This window comes from Coffea arabica, chromosome 6c (genome assembly GCF_036785885.1).
Source record: "Coffea arabica cultivar ET-39 chromosome 6c, Coffea Arabica ET-39 HiFi, whole genome shotgun sequence".
NCBI classification, from domain to species: Eukaryota; Viridiplantae; Streptophyta; class Magnoliopsida; order Gentianales; family Rubiaceae; genus Coffea; species Coffea arabica.
The window spans coordinates 11,151,753-11,170,311 of NC_092320.1; the positions used below are offsets into that span (position 1 = coordinate 11,151,753).

Sequence of the window (18,559 nt, forward strand, 5' to 3'; positions counted from 1 at the left end):
TAATTGCTCTTTTAAAATTAAATTTTAAATTTAATTTAATCAAGATCTTTTACTTATAATTTATCTCTTTTTATTATATAATACGGCCCTCCTCCATCATTCACACTAAATTATTTCTCACATTTTAAAATCTCTAACTTTAAAAAAATAATGATTTAATGGTAATGTTAGTAGATTTGCTTACATAATTGCTCTTTTAAAATTAAATTTTAAATTTAATTTAATCAAGATCTTTTACTTATAATTTATCTCTTTTTATTATATAATACGGCCCTCCTCCATCATTCACACTAAATTATTTCTCACATTTTAAAATCTCTAACTTTAAAAAAATAATGATTTAATGGTAATGTTAGTAGATTTGCTTACATAATTGCTCTTTAAAAATTAAATTTTAAATTTAATTTAATCAAGATCTTTTACTTATAATTTATCTCTTTTTATTATATAATACGGCCCTCCTCCATCATTCACACTAAATTATTTCTCACATTTTAAAATCTCTAACCTTAAAAAAATAATGATTTAATGGTAATGTTAGTAGATTTGCTTACATAATTGCTCTTTAAAAATTAAAAATTTAATTTAATTTAATCAAGATCTTTTACTTATAATTTATCTCTTTTTATTATATAATACGGCCCTCCTCCATCATTCACACTAAATTATTTCTCACATTTTAAAATCTCTAACTTTAAAAAAATAATGATTTAATGGTAATGTTAGTAGATTTGCTTACATAATTGCTCTTTAAAAATTAAATTTTAAATTTAAATTTAATATGAAAAATAAATAAAAATGTAAATATTAGTAAAAGAATGAAAATATAGTTTGAGTTTGATAAGTTGACAGATATTTTGAAACATTTTAAAATTATAAACACGGTCACTTTTAATAATATTAGTCCCGACTTTAGGACCATCCTGGCATCACAGTCAGTCGTCAAACTATAAAATCTGTGTTGAATAGGACGACATCACCGTGATTTTCGCCTCGTCTGCGCTCCGCCCCGCCATCTTTCTCAATTTGTCATTTTCACCTTCTCCTCCCCACAACCACCACCCCCTCTCTCTCCTCCAGCTGTATTCATACGTTAAACTTCACACGGCGCCGTCATTTTCACCGCTGCTCCCTCTGTCTCTCTCGTCACTATTTTCGATAGGAAGCTTGTAGTGATCTGCGGTTTCTGTTTCTGGTAATTAAGATCCGAACCTTTTGGAGATTCAGCTGTGGCTAATTTCAGGTGAGCGTTTGTGCAATTTATTTTTATGTTGTATTTTATTTTATGCTGTAAGTAATCTGAAATGATATTTCTTTTGTGATTAGGCAACGTCGTTTGGCATCCCTTTGTGGTCTCTTATTTTTGCTTTGCTGGAGATGAGGTTGTGCAGAGGACTGCTGAATGTTTCGTGAAATTTAAGCAAAGAGCTGGATGTAGGTGTTGTAATTGAATTCTTGATTTATCTCGGGATCTGCGAATTGATTGATCCGAGATTTATATATTTTCTTTGCTTATATTTCAGTTAGCTTAATGTGGTGTTATATTGCTTACCCCCTCCTTGTTCTAAAATATTTTTCTAATATTTGCGAAATACATGCAAATCCGCAGTACAGGTTGGGCCATTCATTTTTTTCGTTTTATTGTTTTTGCTCCCCCTGAATGTGATATCTTTGTGAGGAAAATTACTTGTGCTTGTGTGGGTGCAAAAATTTGTTATGGTAAATGCTCGTTATTTTTGCTTGGTATGTAGTTGAGAATTATGAGTGTAAGCTTGAGTTTTTTTTTTAATTATATTAAAGTGCTAGTACTATTATTTTTCTTTGCTGGAACTTTTAGGTGTATTCAGGTTGAAAAAACGTTGCTTTTGTCTTGTGTTGTCCTGGTTATCAGGGACAAATATGCTTGCCAAATTATCAGCTTTTCATGGAAGAAATTGTAGAATGTTGATTAGATGCCTTCAGCAGAGGAACTAAACAAGCATTCTTGGTATTTTGCTTCTGCCCTAGCTTGATTCTTAAGCACCTCACTTTGGTGTTAGATTTCATAATGAACAACTTAGATTTGCTAGTAATCCCTGTGCCTAATGATGTTTGTCAAGGTTTGGGCCATTGGACTACATATACTTCGGCTCTTTCTTTCCTGCCTCTATTGATATGTTGTGTTGCAGCTATGATGATAGGTCATGGCCGTAGAATGTTTTCGTCATTATATTATAGATTGTAGTCATAGCATTTTGCTAGTAATCACTTGTGCATTTTGATATCCACTTGTCAATTTTGAACCCCGTCGAAGCATGAGATTGTGTAAATTTGAATTTGTTACATGCTTTCAAGTTTGTTGACCATGCTTCCATTGATTTCTGTTTATTTTCTTTAGCGTCTATTTGCTGTTTAGATGCTTGAGTTATTAGTATCCAATAAGTTTGATTTGAACTCCCAAAAGCAAGAGTCATTGCCTGCCTCTTACCTATTGTTGTGTTAAAGCTTCTACAGGTATTAATATGAAGGAAACTGACAGCAATACATTGAGATGAATTGAAGTCTTCGCATAAACTAGTATTAAGGATGAAAGGAGGCTTTTATGGCTTGAAGGTTGCACAGGTCTCTCTCATCCTCATTGGTTTCGTATGCCTAGCTGTTCTTATGTTGGCATGGACAAAAACTACGTTGCTCACCTCTTTAGATCCACCTGAGAGTGATTTGTCATATTTGACACCAGGTCTGGGTTTTAAATGTGATCCAACATTCAATTTGCTACATTTAATTTTTTTTTTGTTTGCTCTTTTTGTGATGTTCTCCTTTTCCGGTTTGCAAGTCCTTATCACAATTGTGGAAATTGAAGCACTAAAGAACTAAGTGGAAAGTTGCCTCTCATTTCTCTCTGTTATACAACCATTTCCACAGGAAAGATGGGGCAGAGGTATAAGAAAACCTCTCTTACCGAGGAAGAATATACCAGAAAGCTTGTTCTCTTGGTTTTGAAGATGACAAACTAAAATAACATAAAGAATCCTCCCATTTAGTTGAATCCTGGCTGGATTGTTCTATGAAATGGACTTCTAACTTCGCTTTTCACATATGGCCAAAATGTTAATAGTGTGTTGTTGCCTTGGATGCTTTTTGCCATTGTGATGTATCTTGTTTCTTGGCTTTGCTTCTCAATAATGGAATAGAATTTTGTGGGACATGTAGAACTTGCTTAGTCCGTGTTAGATGTGGAAATGTCTGGAACCGATATATTCTCCTTTGTTCGACTTAGCCTTTTAAAATTGTAGAATATAAATGTCAAAAAGTATATATGTCTTTCTGGTAGTCAATATGGCTTACTTCTTGTCTTATACAGATGTCTATCTGTCGACTCTATATGTTTTACTGCACCATATTTTCTTTCACACACCAGATAACATCATGTCTGTTTATCTCGTATCCACTACAATTGTTCATTGGTGTTCCATTCTCTCCATTATTAAGTCATCGGCTTCAGGTAATCAGATTCTGGCATTTCTATTTGTGGTGCAGAAATTCCTTTCAGCATCAGAGAAGCTGCTGGTACAAAAGATGTTTCACAAAATACGAGTAGTCTAAGAGTGGATGAAAAAGACTTTGTTTCACCGCTGAGTTCTAAGGACCTGGAATTCTCTGCCATACAGTCTTCTGCTGAAAATGAACATCATCAATATGTGAATTCTACACAAAGGCAAGGTGGGACATGGAATATAGTCATGTCTACTGTTGGGAGTATGGTACTTTAAAAAATTCGTCATCCCAGCAAGATCAAAATCAACAAACTCATTAGTAACTTTGGCACTAATATATATTTTTGGCTTGTGATTATTCCAAATCAATTTGGCATTTTTCTTTGGAATATAACTACATTTAGTAAATGGGTTTTGTTTCATGAGGAACTAATGTTCTCTGACACCTGATGTGTGCAAGCCATTTCAAATATTTTATTTATTAAAAGAAAAGGAACTTACAAATATGCTTTACTGGTGCACTGAGTGGTGACAGCATGTAAGCACATCATATTTCTGATGTTACACATTTAAGTTCATCTTTTTCACTTTAAATTTGATGTATAGCTAAAAGGATCTCATCAAACACAAACTACTGTACTGAGTCACTGTTTTCTCTATTTCCAGACTGTAACTTTGGAAAAGGTAGATGGGTTATTGATGATGCTCGACCTCTGTATTCTGGATTGGGTTGTAAGCAATGGTTGTCATCTATGTGGGCTTGCCGCATGACTCAGCGCACTGATTTTGAGTACGAGAAATTACGTTGGCGGCCAAAAGATTGTGACATGGAAGATTTCACAGGTCCAAAATTTTTGACAAGGTAAATCTTATTTTCTCCTCTATGTTCATCATGAATATGTCGAAATTCAGCATTACATATTTTGCTTGCTTGTGCTGCCAACCAAGCCTCAACCTTCCTACTAATTAATTGAATTGAGAGCTGAGCTTGAGTGCCTGTCTGGGAGATTGAATCATCTGGAAATAGCCAAATTCAAACTTGAGCTCGAGCTTGTTTAGCTTAATGAAATAGAAAGGAAATTGCAAATTCTGACTAGATGATGAAAAAGAGAAAACATGTGAATGAAATATTGCATGTTGAAAAAACTAGTTTGACATGTCATCTTGTGTGTCAGAACAATTATTTGTCATCTTGGCTAAGATTGAAGTGCAAGTGTTTAACATAATCAAGATAAAAACATTTCTTCTGTTTTAGGTTCAGTTACCATGCAAATTCTTTCCCCATATCTGATCGTATACTGAATCAAAGACTGCCCGATTTTACATCTCTCAAATGTTACATCCAATTTAAATTCAGTCCCCTCATAAAGGAAAAGTGGATCTATTGTTTATGTGTGTTTCAAGGTTTAGCATTTTGAAGACGGAGCTCATCTGTTGACTTATTCTTTTGTGTGTGATACCTTCCATTGCATGCTGTCGTGCACCTCATGCAGCGTGGAAACTTTTATTTGAAGCATGTTTTAATTGTTCTTTCATGTGATATAATTTCTCCATTCCATGAGCTGGATGATATCTTGTTTGCCTTTTTAATAGTTTACTCTCTCTCTCTCTCTCTCTCTCTCCTCTTAACTTTGGAGTCTGGCTCTTGGTGAATCTTCTCAGGATGGTGAATAAAACTCTGGCTTTTGTTGGGGATTCATTGGGTAGGCAGCAGTTCCAATCTATGATGTGCATGATCACAGGAGGAGAAGAGAGGCCTGATGTTCTTGATGTGGGAAAGGAGTACGGTCTTGTCAAAGCTCGTGGTGCTAGACGCCCTGATGGTTGGGCTTATAGGTTTCCGAGTACCAACACTACCGTCCTTTACTATTGGTCTGCAAGTCTCTGTGACTTGGAGCCCCTTAATGTCTCTAATCCGGCAACTGATTTTGCAATGCATCTGGATCGGCCACCAGCATTTCTGAAGCGTTTTATTCATAAGTTTGATGTTCTTGTCCTAAATACAGGACACCATTGGAACAGAGGGAAGCTTAAGGCCAACCGATGGGTCATGCATGTTGGTGGTGTGCCTAACACCAATAGGAAGATTGCTGAGATTGCAGGTGCCAAGAATTTTACTGTGTATAGTATCGTTGGCTGGGTAAATTCACAGCTTCCCAGGTATCCAGGCTTGAGAGCATTCTATCGGTCAATATCACCAAGACATTTCTTTAATGGAGATTGGAATACTGGAGGAACCTGTGACAATACCACTCCTCTGTCTGCTGGAATGGAAGTTGTAGAAGATGAGTCTATTGATCCCGTTGCTGCTGGGGCAGTTAAAGGAACTGGTGTTAAGCTCTTAGACATCACAGCTTTGTCTCAGCTGAGAGATGAGGGTCATATATCTCGGTACAGTATTAAAGCCACACCAGGAGTGCAAGATTGTTTGCACTGGTGCTTACCTGGTGTTCCAGATACATGGAATGAAATTCTTTTTGCACAAATCTGACCCGTTAAAGTTTTGTTCTCAGTGCTGGAAATTGTGTCTGTTATTTGTAACTTGGAAGTTTCAAAGAGTCAAGACACCCTGAAGAGGAATCTGTAAGTGGACAGTGCTTGCTGTTCAGTCGAGTGGCTCATTTGAAGCCTGCAATCGGGGGCAAAAATTTTTGAAGGGAAGAGTTTCACACGAGAGTCAGAAGGTTTATTGTTCGCTTAATTAGCCTAAACCGCCATAATTTTATTTTGTAATCATAGTTCACCATTCTAATTAACTAGTAGGATACCCGTTACAGCTAGCAGCAGATGTGTATACACGTTCTTAAAGGTCATTCCTTGTAGTTTTGTCCAAGACTCCGGAATGCAAGTGAAGTGAAGTGCATCTGGATTGCTGATAAGAGGGGAAGCCATATATAGTGTAAGAGGTAGACCCCTAAATTGAAATTGGTTCTGTAATCAGCCGGACAGGCGAACTTTGTAGGTCAATACCATATGGTAGCTGCAATCAAAAGCCGGACTCAAGAAGTCTGCTGCTGCCAATTCAGACACGATGGCCTTTGATAATGTTTGGCTGTTTCCGTAATCTGCGTTTGATGGATTGGTAGATGCTTTATTCAGAGCTCAAAGTTGAGATAACAAAGAGGTACCATCATGTAGTAAGCAGGCAAATGGCAGAGATAAATGAATCGTGCGGTATTGAGGATCAGGCCTAATAAATGGGGCAATTTCCTGGTTATTACTATTTTTTAAGATTTGCAGAGCTACAAAAGCGCATCACAGTTCCTTTTCAATTGCTTCTGTTTACCGCAAACTTTTGGTTCACTTGGAGCTAACGCCAAAGATGCAAGTATTACTATGTAATTGCCTGAAGTCAGAGGTGTTCTCTGTACGATCTTCTGACTTCTGAGAGTTAGTGTAACACGGGGACGATTAGATGGGGGTAGTCGCGACGCTCGAAGACATTGTTGTCGGTGCTTTTCCTGACCTTCATAAATCGTTGAAGCTGATATTGGGAACTGTTACGGCTTAGAGACAAGGAGGAGTCCCACGTGAGAGGTGGGGTAACAAATGCTTAAAAAATTGTTTCGGCTGATGTTGGATTTTAGGTCTCACTATCATATCATAGCGTTGGAATCGCTATCGATACCAGCACAATCTTGAAAGAAATCATTATATTATTTCAACGCTATCTATACTAGCACAATCTTCCAAGATATGATAATATATTATTATTAACTGCTATTGTATTATAATACTCCCTCCGTCCCACTTTGATAGTCCTGTTTTCCTTTTTTATCTGTCCCAAATTGCAGTCTACTTTTCAATTGAAGAATGTAGTTGTATTTTCATTTTTCTAAAATACCCTTATTCAATACAAGTTGTTGTTGCTATAAACCTACTCCATTTAATGAGAGTTGATTCTTTTTTTACCATCAATTCAAGTTTCCATAAAGTTATACTCTATTTAATGTGAGGGTATTTTAGGAAAATAGCAATCTAAATTTACTTTTCCAACAAAGTTAACTACTTTTTCTTAAACTGTGTGAAAAAAGAAACAGGATTATCAAAGTGGGACGGAGGGAGTAATATGTTTCCTCGTAATAATGGAGAAAGGGGCCTTGGTGCATCGACCATTAATAAATGTTTTCTTATATTTTTCTCATCTTTGATCAGGGTATTAGTTGTCTAGCCCCGGCACTCGGCAAATGTCCAATCGGACACTCGGCAAATGTCCAAGAATACAAATCAGTCTGGATAAACTCGGACCGCTGGCCTTCCACGCCGGCATAAACTCCACTTAGCCTATTTTCATAAGCAAATTCATCGTTTTGCGGACTTGGTCGGGATATTAATTACTCACTTATTAAGTTACGTACAACTATTAAACGATCCAGATGCTGGCTTTCATTCGCGTTAACCAGAGGTACATTTACATGCTAATATATTAAATAAAAAAAAAAAAAGAAGAGTTAACTCTAAAAACAAACAGACAAAGCCAACCAAAGAATAAAAGAAATCAAATCAAATCAAACCCCACCAACATAGCCGTTAACGCTGCATCGCTTTCTCCGAGATCCCATTTGAGCAAAACATCTTTTTCATTTCCATCGTCTCTTCACATTTCCGTTCTCTTCCTTTTCCTTTTCTCCCTGTTTATAGTTTTGCTTCCACTCCAAAATCTCAGGTTTATCGGGTGGGGCGGCTTAACGATTTTGTTCAAATGGCGGAGGAGTTTGCGAGGGCCGTGGAGGACGGCTTAAGGCTTTCTAAGCGAATCTACTTTGGGAAAGATAGGGCTGTTGCGCCTCCCAAGCCGATCACGCCCATGGACAAGACGCCCCAGCAGATGTATTTGCCCACGGCCGTCATGATTTATGCCGTCATCGGCGACCCGGCTATCGTCGATAACCCTGACGTTCCCAGCTATCAGCCTCACGTGCACGGCAGGTGCGATCCTCCCGCGCTCATTCCGCTCCAGATGAACGGCGTTTCGCTGGAAGTTGATTGCTTTTTGGACACGGCTTTCGTTACCGTTAGCGGCTCCTGGCGAGTGCATTGCGTCATGGGTAGCCGCGCCTGTGATTGTCGTATTGTAATTCCTATGGGTGAACAGGTGAACACAACCCCCCTTTCACAGAAGGAAAAAAGATGAACTCCTGTTTGATAGAAGTTTTTGAACATGTGTTTTTTTACCCTTGATCACGTGTTACTTGTTTTCATGGGAGGGACGAATCAAGCTGCTCGAGCTCAGCTCAAAAAAAAAAAAAAAACAAAAAACGGCCGGTCTGAGAATTGTATACGTAATCAAACCAAGTCTCTTTCAAGTTCAACGTCGTAATCTCATAGAGCTTACAGGACGGTAACATGCTAATGTCAAACAAACATAGTTCAACGACTTCAGGAAATGTGCGCCAAGCTTTTAGTCTCCTATGACCATGCAAAAATTGCAATCCTGGTGCTTTCTGTTAAGTTTCATTGCAGAAAGCTTTCCTTGTTTTGATACATACGGCTAATGGATACTGCCTTAAATTGCTCCTTTTTAACTTACGTGAGCATTTAGAAGGACATCACAATTTAAGAATATTGCCTTCTGGCTTGACGAGTTGCAACCCAGTTAGTTGTTTGGTTTGACATGCATATAATCTCCATGCTTTTTCAGATTTTAGGTGTTGTACTCTCAGAATGTTTTGCTGTTTCACAATAAGTGAAACAATGATGGTTGTTTGTTCTCAAGTAATAAATTATTTGGCTAACAGGGTTCAATTCTAGGTGTCGAGGTTGAGGTGCCCAAAAAATCATATTCTACTCAATTAATTTCTATGGACGACGAAAGAAATGCAGAGAAGGGAGCCAAAGCTGAAGATGTGTGCTTTCTAAAGCCGCATATCTTCACTCTTACCATACCACAGGTGAACCTATGCGCATTTTGTGTTTTTTATTGTTTAATTTTTACCTGTTACCTGTTATGCACAATCTTTATTTTATTTTATTTTATTTTTTCAGGTTGATGGGGGATCAAATCTTTCTGTTAAGGTTAAATGGTCTCAGAAATTATCATATCATGATGGCCAGTTCACCTTGAATATTCCCTTTAGTTTCCCTGACTATGTCACACCTGCTGGAAAGAAAATTTCTAAAAAGGAAAAGATACACCTAAATGTGAATTGTGGTCCAGAAACAGAGGTTTTGTGCAAGACAACCAGCCATCCTCTCAAGGTACAGAATTACGTAGGTTAATTTGTTATTTGATGTAGTTTTGAGCAAACTTTTAACTGACAAAATGAACTGTGGCATCTCTAGGAGCTAAGGCGCCAAGCAGGACAGTTGGGTTTCTCATATGAATCAGAAGTTCTTACATGGTCAAGTTGTGACTTCATCTTTACGTATAATGTAAGGCCCTCCCCGCTTTTGTTTATGTAAGTTGCATAGTACTTCATTCTTCTAAAATCAGACATTATGGTGTTTTTGTTTGGGAAGAAGAAGAAAAATGGAAAACAAAATGAAAGCACAGAGCAAAATTATACAACACGAATGCAGCTCTAGATAACTCATCTCTTGCAAATCTCTTATCTGTCATTGCAGATTTCTACCAGTCAAATGTATGGTGGTGCGCTTTTGCAATCTCCATCACTGTTTGACGTTGATCGACGAGAAGCTTTCTGCTTCTATCTTTTTCCCGGAAACCAGTCTAGAAAGGTTGGTTGAGCACCTTTCCTTTTGGCTTTTTGACATTGAAAGGAATTTTCTTTTGCAATTAACTTCTGAAAGCAAGAAGAGAACAAAAGAATTTCTTTTAACTATTTTCGGTGTGCCTTCCTTAGACAGTTGGTACATGATCATGCTCATGGTAGTTTATTCTGGATACCAAGAGCACCTTCAGCCCTGTACTGTAAATTTCAAATTAGGCAAATAATTTGATAATTTTCTGTCCCACTTAGCTTATTCTTTTCTTCTCGTATCAAAGTGTTACCTTTGTCTCATGGTTGCTTTCTAATTTGGTCATGTGGTCTTTATGGCTACATATGTACATAAATGTTCATGCCAAGATATAAATGATTTACTTTATAAGAGATAAAAATTTTGATGCAACTTTAAACATGCTTCAGGATGCATCGGAAGTGACCAATCACGAGCAGGAATACTGAATTTTCTTTTCTTTCTGAATTTAACTTTCACTTTCTCTTGATGTTGTCAATAGACGTTAAATGCCTGACAAAGAACTGAAGAACCTGAGAAAAGGGATTCAAAAGTTAACGTGTCATCAATATTGCACGGATACAGTCTAAGATACTTTCTTTAGAATATAAAATGTTTGTGAGTAGCACTACTTACGATCTGACTGGCTTCCACTTGGCTCTTGTCATTATGAGGATGTGCTTGAGTTGTCAGAGTTGTTTACAGAAGCAATGCATTCTTGAAATCCAAATGGTTAGGTCATGAATCGAGTCAAAATGTAAAATCTAAAGCTCAGCTTTTATTTCTATATCCTCTTTTATGGGGTCATCTGGCATTATGTACCCTCAGTGTGCTTCTTTGTTTATTACAAAGCAATACGCTGATTGTGTATGAAGTGAAACAAGTTGTATGTGAAACTACTGAGCATAATAACGTACTTGAAGCTGCAAAGTTTGTTGATTCACTCTTACTGTGGGCTTTTACTTTAGACACCAGTTAAGAACGTATTTGGTCAGCTTTGACATTTTGACCTGGATTAAAAATTTAATCCCTCTTCTGTTTTTTACTAGCACTGGTTCTCTTCTGTCTTTTGAAAATTACTGTTGGTTGCAATGTAGCCATATTGGTACTTAAAGAAGCAAATACCAGGATGTTTTGTCAAACCACTAGAAGGTTATTCAATCCTATATACATGGTCTTATCTGCTTGCAATCTGTAAAATTATACACATATAGAGCTGTGGAGACTTGTGTAGGCCAAAAGGTTTTTGGAGTACTAGATGGTTAATCCGTAAACATGGTCTTATCTACTGTTAAACTGTAATATCATAGACATATATAGTTGCATAGATATATGTTCAACAAAAGAATCAATAGGTTAAAGAGTTTCCCACACTTTGCTGGACTGATCTGCTCTAGAGAGAGAGTGAGATATGTGAGCTCCATTACATCCTCTGCTTGTTAAGTTTCTTTTACTTTTTGAGAATGCTTAATGAAGTTTTCATTTAAAAATTGGATTGATGTGATCTTCTACTTATATCTCATAGGTCTTCAAGAAAACATTGATATTCATCATAGACATAAGTGGAAGCATGAGGGGAAAGCCTCTTGATGATACCAAGAATGCTATTCTTTCATCTCTGTCAAAGCTTGACTCTGAGGACCTATTTAATGTAATAGCATTCAATGGTGAAACTTATATATTCTCATCAACACTGGTGCCAGCTACCACAGAAGCTATTGAGAAAGTCACTGAGTGGATTAACATGAATCTTATTGCAGGCGGCAGTACAAATATTTTACTTCCTTTGACTCAGGTCTTAATTCTTTTCTGGCACAAGTATACCTTCACATATTCTGGCAATGTATACATATTCCATCCCTCTAGCTCTCTCTCTCTCTCTCTCTCTCTCTCTCTCTCTTTGGGTGTTTCTCTGGAGAATTAGGCTTTATTTGATTACTATTTATCCATTTGAATGCCGGGTATTCAACATATCTAAATGGGTTCTAGAATATAATTCAATGGAAGAGCATATGTTGTGCATGTAAGTTTAATGTTTCAGTCAACATTAACATTTGGCATAACCAAAATACATGGCGAGATTTTTTGTTTCTAAAACAGAGTACATAAACTAGTTATCTAGACCTCCAAAAAACAGTGTTTGTCTTAACGTTCGAAAAAGGATTGGTCTTTTTTAGGACAATTCTTTGCTGAAACGCTGACATTTTAAAGTTGCTGTGCCAGATCCATAGAAGAATTGCCACGCTTTCTTAACCTATGCTAGTTAGAGATGTTATATAAGAAATTGTTAGAGGAACCTTTAATCATATGATAAGTCAGTAAAGCTTGCTTCATTTGGTTAATTCAGTATTTGAGTCAATTTTGGTTCTATCTCTTTCAGTATTGTATACATGGTTTTGACAGATTTTTACCCTTTATAGAGATTACAATGGACAGTTTTTCCTTGACTTTTTTCCCCTAACAAAACCACGTAGAGATGGTGAGAGGTTGACGGTGGTGAAGTAATGGCCATGACTTCCTTCAACACAATAAGCATCATACATACATGTATGAAGGATAGCTTTCAATAACCTTATTTTGAAAAAGCTTTCAACATAGAATGATCCCTGTAGCACCTTAAGTACCTCTTATCCTGAGATGTGAGAGGTTAAGAGTGATGAAGCAATGGCCATGATTTGACAAAATAAGCATCATAAATAAAGACACTTTCAATAAAGACACTTTAATGAAAAAGCTTTCAACTAAGACTGGATGAGTAATGCAACCACCAAGAGATTCAGGTATTCCTGTACATATTCAGCAGTCATTGCAACTTGAAGAATGTGTTCAAAATGTCTTCAAACCTGTTGCGTCAAGGCACAATATATAAACAGATGACAAATGACCTTCCCATTTGTATAGAAATAGGTTTAGAAGGAGTACTACGTCCTTTATCTTTGAGAATATCATCTGGTGACAAAGCTTCACTGAGTAATCTTGACATGAAAATATTTATATATATGTATATATATTTCTTAATGACAATCTTCTATCCCTGACATTCTTTTTAGAGTTTGTATGGTACAAAAACTTAAAGCTTAGATGTGTGTGGTATGGTTGCATGCTGACTCATGGGTTTGGTACACAAATGTGCCTATTGGGCTAGTTTTACCTTAAGTTTGTAGAAATCTGAATGTTTGTGTCTACTGTGTTCCCGTGCTTATGAGAAGTTCCTCTTATATCAAATTTCTCTGCTCAGGCAATGGAGATGTTATCTGATACCAAAAGCTCTGTTCCTATTATCTTTCTCATCACCGATGGCGCCGTTGAAGATGAGAGACGCATTTGTGATGTTATGAAACATCGCTTGATGGATAAGAGAAAAATGTTCCCACGAATTTATACATTTGGGATAGGTATGTTTATCTTCGATTATTTGCTTATCACTTGTAGTCTATCAGCTTTAATACAATATCAAGGAGAAAAACACTTGCTTTTTCTTATCCTAACTGCTCAATTCCTCCTCCTGTAAATGTGTTTCTTAAAACTTGGTCCAATACTGATTTATTTTTTTCCTTGAGAAATCCTTGTCTAGAATACACTAGAAATTGGGTTCCAGTAGCCAAAATGTTGCACGGCCATTGTATTCATACAAGCATTGTTCCAGCAGCATACCTACTTATAGCAATGAAAAGAGGAAAACAGATATGGCTTATTATTAGATATTGACAAGTTAAATTGATTTCTCCAGAATTATTTGTCATTGAGTCATTTAGGAAGTGCATAATTCTTATGCTGCTTGCTTCTTTTTTTATTCATTTTCTTTTGCTGTTCAATTTTAAAGACTGAAGAGAATGGGCATTAACCATGTCAAAGTTCAATTGCAGTTGAAATAAATGAGATGAACAAGGTGGTAACCCCTAACATGCCTACCATACAAGAGTTCCAGATCAGCGTGTTATGTCCTGAGTGATCAAATTAATTTCAACATTTCCCCCATGGTAGTAAAATGTAAATTGTTTGTCAACACTTATGCTGTTGTGCATATAAGTTAACCAAAAGAAGAAACTGTAATCCTTTGTTGTTGCATTATTTACATTCTATCATCTAATGGTTTGTTACAAATTTTAAGGAGTAACCTCTTCGGTTAATACTTAAGTGATTCCTTTTCCTTCTATGTAATGTGGCTTCTCTCTGTATTCATTGCCTTATGGTGGAGAGTTCTATCTTCCTTTAATGCCTGCTCTGGACTGCTATTCAATAGAGAGCTCAAAGTTGTCCTAATTGATGCCTCTAGATTGTTCAGAAAAGAAAAGCACCATATCGAGATTGCTTTTTAAGAGGGCAAAGTACATGTTTCTGCAAGACACTTTGGAGTCCAATGATTGAATATACATGTAATCCATCAGTGTTTCTCTGGTGGATGAACTACAACCAATTATTCTAACAGAGGAGCTTTTATTCGTTTGTTGCCTTCTAATTCCAGACACTTTTCAGGTTCATTCTGTAACCATTATTTCCTTCGGATGCTTGCGATGATTGGCCGTGGCCACCATGATGCTTCTTATGATGCAGGTATGCTTTGTGTTTTGATATTGTCTTAGAAAGCTTTGACAGCAGAACCTATGAAAATTATGTTGATGGAATAAACTAGTTGTAGTAGAATTTGTGCTTTAAAATGGAAAGGGGAATCACTGTACTTTGTGAGCAGTGACTGAGAATTGGGTTTTGTAGGTTTGGACAGGTCGAATTATCATACTAATGATTTTGTTTCAGGAAGATATACCCTTTTCACAAAATAGACTTTTCTTAAATTAAAAAAAAAAACACACACACACACACATACTTTTCCATCTATAATCCAGGGACTCGCATTTATTGGCCCCCTGGGTTTAGACAGTTGCCAGGTTTAACTTTACTTGTCCAAAAGACTTAACACTTTGTGGTGCAGTTAACTAGTGTCTTGAGGTCACTCATTAGACAAACCTAAATAAATTTCACGCCTCTGTTTTTTAGTAATACACCTTGGTGTTTTGTTAGATTCCATCGACGTTCGAATAGAAGGCTTATTTACTAGAGCTTCATCCATCATTCTGGCAAATATTGCCTTGGAGAATGTGGGTGATCTTGATGAATTTGAGGTATGATTGCATCTCCCATGTCTGAATACATCTGGCACCTATTGCTTAATCAATTGATAGGACTACCTGACATCAAATTGATAGGATATCCTGTGTCTGCATATATCTGTCATCCATTAGTTCACTTCAATTTCAAGACAGGTTGTCCTATCAATTGGAGTTCAACCATGTTGTTTAATAAGTTTGTTTATAAACATCATAGGTGTATCCTTCTCGAATTCCAGATCTTTCATCTGTAAGCCCGTTGATAGTATCAGGGAGGTATCAGGGGACATTCCCTGATGCCCTTGCAGTTTCAGGAATCTTTGCAGATATAAGCAATTTTTCTGCAGACCTGAAAGTACACCATGCAAAGGACATACCTCTTCACAAGGTGAGACAGACATCTGGTGTGCTACTGTATATAAATGTACCCTTAGTCACCTAGAGATTGTAGCTTAGATTCTCTTTCTATTTTATCCTGTTCTTGAAATTTGTGTTTTTATTTTAAATTTAACATCTTATTTTTACTGGCCTTGTTACTTCAGAACTGTCCAACAAAAAGAAATCCTCGGCTATCAAAAGCAAAAGATCAGTAGTTATAAAATTTTACAAAATTTCTTTACTTTTCTTCTATGAAATTGTTCAGTTTTTCTTAATTTAGACTGGAAGGTCTTCAACTGAAGGTCAAGCTTGATATATGTCCATGACATTGGCAAGCATTAACATGTTTGCATGTATTTCTTTTAACAGCCTGTCCAGCCAAAGAGGCCAATGGAAATAGAAAGAGATACTTGAAAATACAAAAAGAAGAGAAGGGAAAATGGTAGTCCTTGTCCTATTAGGGCTAAGAACCTTTTATCTTATAGTGTCATAAGTTGGACAAGCAGCTGAAGTTCTGAGGAAAAAGCAGACCCATAGCGGCTGAAATTCTGAGGGAATGTGCAGGGGGATCATCATAGTCTAGATTTGCTTTGCTCATTCTGTGAAAAAATATGGTAACAAAGAATGTTGAAGGTCTCATTCTGAGATTTGTTTTGTTCTAGTGATATCTATGTTAAAGCTCACCGTGTTGTTGTTTGATGGGATGCTAACTTCTGAATTGATTAATCAAGCACCCAATACTGCTATGTGCTTTATGGAAAACAATATCAAAGATGGATAGTACTTTCAAAACAAATGCGACATAAACAAAAGAGAAGATACGATACTTGGGTTATTATTATGATAGCAAGTGCCTATTAAATTGAAAGGTGCCAACTCTTCAAGAAGTACCACCTGGATGTTTCATGTAGATAATGCTTTTAGTTTCCTACTATAGTTGATCCCAAGAGTTATGAAGTAATTCTCCACAGTATGTTAGAACTGAAGTATGAAGGGAGTGATATGTCCAAAAGTTCTCTGCTACCCTCTGACAAATTGTTTTATGTCTAGCAGGTACAAGCAAAGCAAGAGATTGAACTACTCACAGCAGAAGCCTGGTTTGCAGAAAATAAGGAGCTTGAGACAAAGGTCATTTCAGTTCTGACATTAGGATTGCATGACCTTCAAATAGGTCCAATGAATTAGCATTGATCGGCTTATAAAATGTTGGGTGCATGCTTGATAAGTGCTGAAAAGGATTTCCACGTTTGCTGACTAAATTCTGAGAGTTGAACCTGCATTTGTAGTTTGTGTGCCTGTTGGTGTACATATTTACCCAACTTAATTAACACTATGTATGCTAAACCATAGGAGGGTAAAGTGTAATTTATCCATGAATCATATATCTATTAGGCAGAAAATTAAGTCAGTTAAATATCCTAAGTTTGCAAGAACTAGAATTAAGAATTGAAAATTCATAATAGTTGAATAATGGGTGTGTTAATTTGTGTTACTTATAGTTGATTTGAATTGGACTATAAACTAATTGCATATGGGCTAATTACTGGTTCTGTTTATAATATATTATGAGAGAGGTGTAATTAGCAAATTGTTGCAAGGAAAGTGCGATGAAATTTTGGCTTATCAAGAATTGATGTAGAAAAGGTTTTGGAAGATATATATATATATATGTTTTATCATTCATCTGGATTCTTCTGCAAAAATTTCGGGGATTTGGCCTTCTTGCTTATATTTGCTTGCCCAAAAAGAACCTCAGCATTTGAGTTTGCTCAGCAGTTCACTATTATTATCGTGATCTTCCAGTTACTTTTGAGTACTAAGTCATCACGGAGTTGCTTTTCCTATTCGCAGATTGCAAAATTGAGCCTTCAGAATTCTGTAATTTCTGAGTTCACTCATTTACTCTTGCTTGAGACTGACATGGTGAACAAAAAACAGGTTTATGTTACTCCCAGAAAAGCTTTAAATTACAAGTTTTTTAATTGCTCGACTTCTTTTTTTCATTGCTTTATACTTTCCAATGATGGTAAGTTATCACCTGTTTAATTGGAGCTGATTCTAGCAGGTTCCAAAGAAAGTTGATCCTCAAAGAGCTGAAGATCCAAAGGCTCAGAAAATAATAGTGAAACGGAACCTTGGAGTTGGTTTTGGCAACTTAACGGCTACAGCTGACAATATTCCGCCAGGATCTGATGAAACTAAACATCTAGAAGCAGCTGAGATTATAGTAAAGGCAGCATCTAACTGTTGTGGGAAACTCTGCGATTACTGCTGCTGCATGTGCTGTATTAAAGTATGCTCACGGTTGAATGACCAGTGTGCGGTTGTCCTAACGCAACTCTGCGGTTCCTTGGCATGCCTAGGCTGCTACACTTGTTGTGGTGCATGCTGCCCCGGGCAGGATGGATGAGAACCTATCGCGTCTTGCAATTAACCATCTTGTATGTTTGTGCTCGATACGGCATACTGTATTTATCCTTTTCAATGTACAAAATTATACCAACCCAGCCATGGCACCTCGTACTGTTGGTAATACAGTTGTATGTTTTTCGTTTGTGTTGAGGCGCCCTCTTGTGGCCTGTGTTAGCCCACTGTATCTTTCAAACTTACTGACTTTGTTGTGACAATGCCAGAGACACCTGCATGTAATCTTTTTGGAGTTATCTTTCGAATGACAAAAATGGGAGCAACCAATTTAGTTACTCAAATCTGTCAATTTGTATATCTAAAAAAAAATGTATTTTTTCGATTATCTATATTTTTCTACTTTTTGGCAAAATGCAATATTCATATATGATATATCAGTAGGTTCAGGATTCAAATCTTTGGTCTGACAACGGGTTTGGAAAGGAATTGGAAGGTAAGAAATAAAATTAAAGAATAGAAGTTACGGAGGCATTGGAATACCAGATAAAAAGCCTG

The 18,559-nt window shown here is 36.6% G+C and overlaps 2 protein-coding genes across 5 annotated transcripts; both read left to right on the top strand.

The window, feature by feature from the left end:
- The first annotated feature begins 922 nt into the window (after positions 1 to 922).
- LOC140003965 (protein trichome birefringence-like 16) lies at positions 923 to 6,505 on the top strand. Of its 3 annotated transcripts, XM_072052867.1 has the most exons (7): positions 923 to 1,243; positions 1,327 to 1,434; positions 1,892 to 1,987; positions 2,485 to 2,719; positions 3,520 to 3,702; positions 4,143 to 4,338; positions 5,139 to 6,505. In XM_072052867.1, the coding sequence occupies exons 4-7, from the start codon at positions 2,566 to 2,568 to the stop codon at positions 5,965 to 5,967; spliced, it is 1,362 nt and encodes a 453-aa protein (XP_071908968.1). In that variant the 5' UTR covers positions 923 to 1,243; positions 1,327 to 1,434; positions 1,892 to 1,987; positions 2,485 to 2,565; the 3' UTR covers positions 5,968 to 6,505. The 3 variants fall into 3 exon arrangements, with proteins under 3 accessions (XP_071908968.1, XP_071908966.1, XP_071908967.1); XM_072052865.1 differs by lacking the exon at positions 1,892 to 1,987; XM_072052866.1 differs by lacking the exon at positions 1,892 to 1,987 and having other exon boundaries at positions 2,494 to 2,719.
- Positions 6,506 to 7,993: 1,488 nt separating this feature from the next.
- On the top strand, positions 7,994 to 18,339 carry LOC113692789 (uncharacterized). 2 transcript variants are annotated; one of them, XM_027211354.2, is made up of 13 exons: positions 7,994 to 8,571; positions 9,215 to 9,367; positions 9,462 to 9,674; positions 9,759 to 9,848; positions 10,041 to 10,154; positions 11,680 to 11,949; positions 13,393 to 13,549; positions 14,631 to 14,708; positions 15,174 to 15,274; positions 15,477 to 15,647; positions 16,691 to 16,765; positions 17,489 to 17,575; positions 17,703 to 18,339. In XM_027211354.2, exons 1-13 carry the CDS (start codon positions 8,179 to 8,181, stop codon positions 18,045 to 18,047), a joined length of 2,247 nt encoding a protein of 748 aa, XP_027067155.1. In that variant the 5' UTR covers positions 7,994 to 8,178; the 3' UTR covers positions 18,048 to 18,339. The 2 variants fall into 2 exon arrangements, with proteins under 2 accessions (XP_027067155.1, XP_027067154.1); XM_027211353.2 differs by having other exon boundaries at positions 17,700 to 18,199.
- The last annotated feature ends 220 nt before the right edge of the window (positions 18,340 to 18,559 follow it).

Excerpts from the sequence above, each read along its gene's own strand:
- LOC140003965 (XM_072052867.1), top strand. The coding sequence starts at position 2,566 with ATGAAAGGAGGCTTTTATGGCTTGAAGGTTGCACAGGTCTCTCTCATC. Across the intron at positions 2,720-3,519 it reads TTTGTCATATTTGACACCAG|AAATTCCTTTCAGCATCAGA; the intron begins GTCTGGGTTTTA and ends TTTGTGGTGCAG. Across the intron at positions 3,703-4,142 it reads GAATTCTACACAAAGGCAAG|ACTGTAACTTTGGAAAAGGT; the intron begins GTGGGACATGGA and ends CTCTATTTCCAG.
- LOC113692789 (XM_027211353.2), top strand. The coding sequence starts at position 8,179 with ATGGCGGAGGAGTTTGCGAGGGCCGTGGAGGACGGCTTAAGGCTTTCT. Across the intron at positions 10,155-11,679 it reads CCGGAAACCAGTCTAGAAAG|GTCTTCAAGAAAACATTGAT; the intron begins GTTGGTTGAGCA and ends TATATCTCATAG. Across the intron at positions 15,275-15,476 it reads GTGATCTTGATGAATTTGAG|GTGTATCCTTCTCGAATTCC; the intron begins GTATGATTGCAT and ends TAAACATCATAG.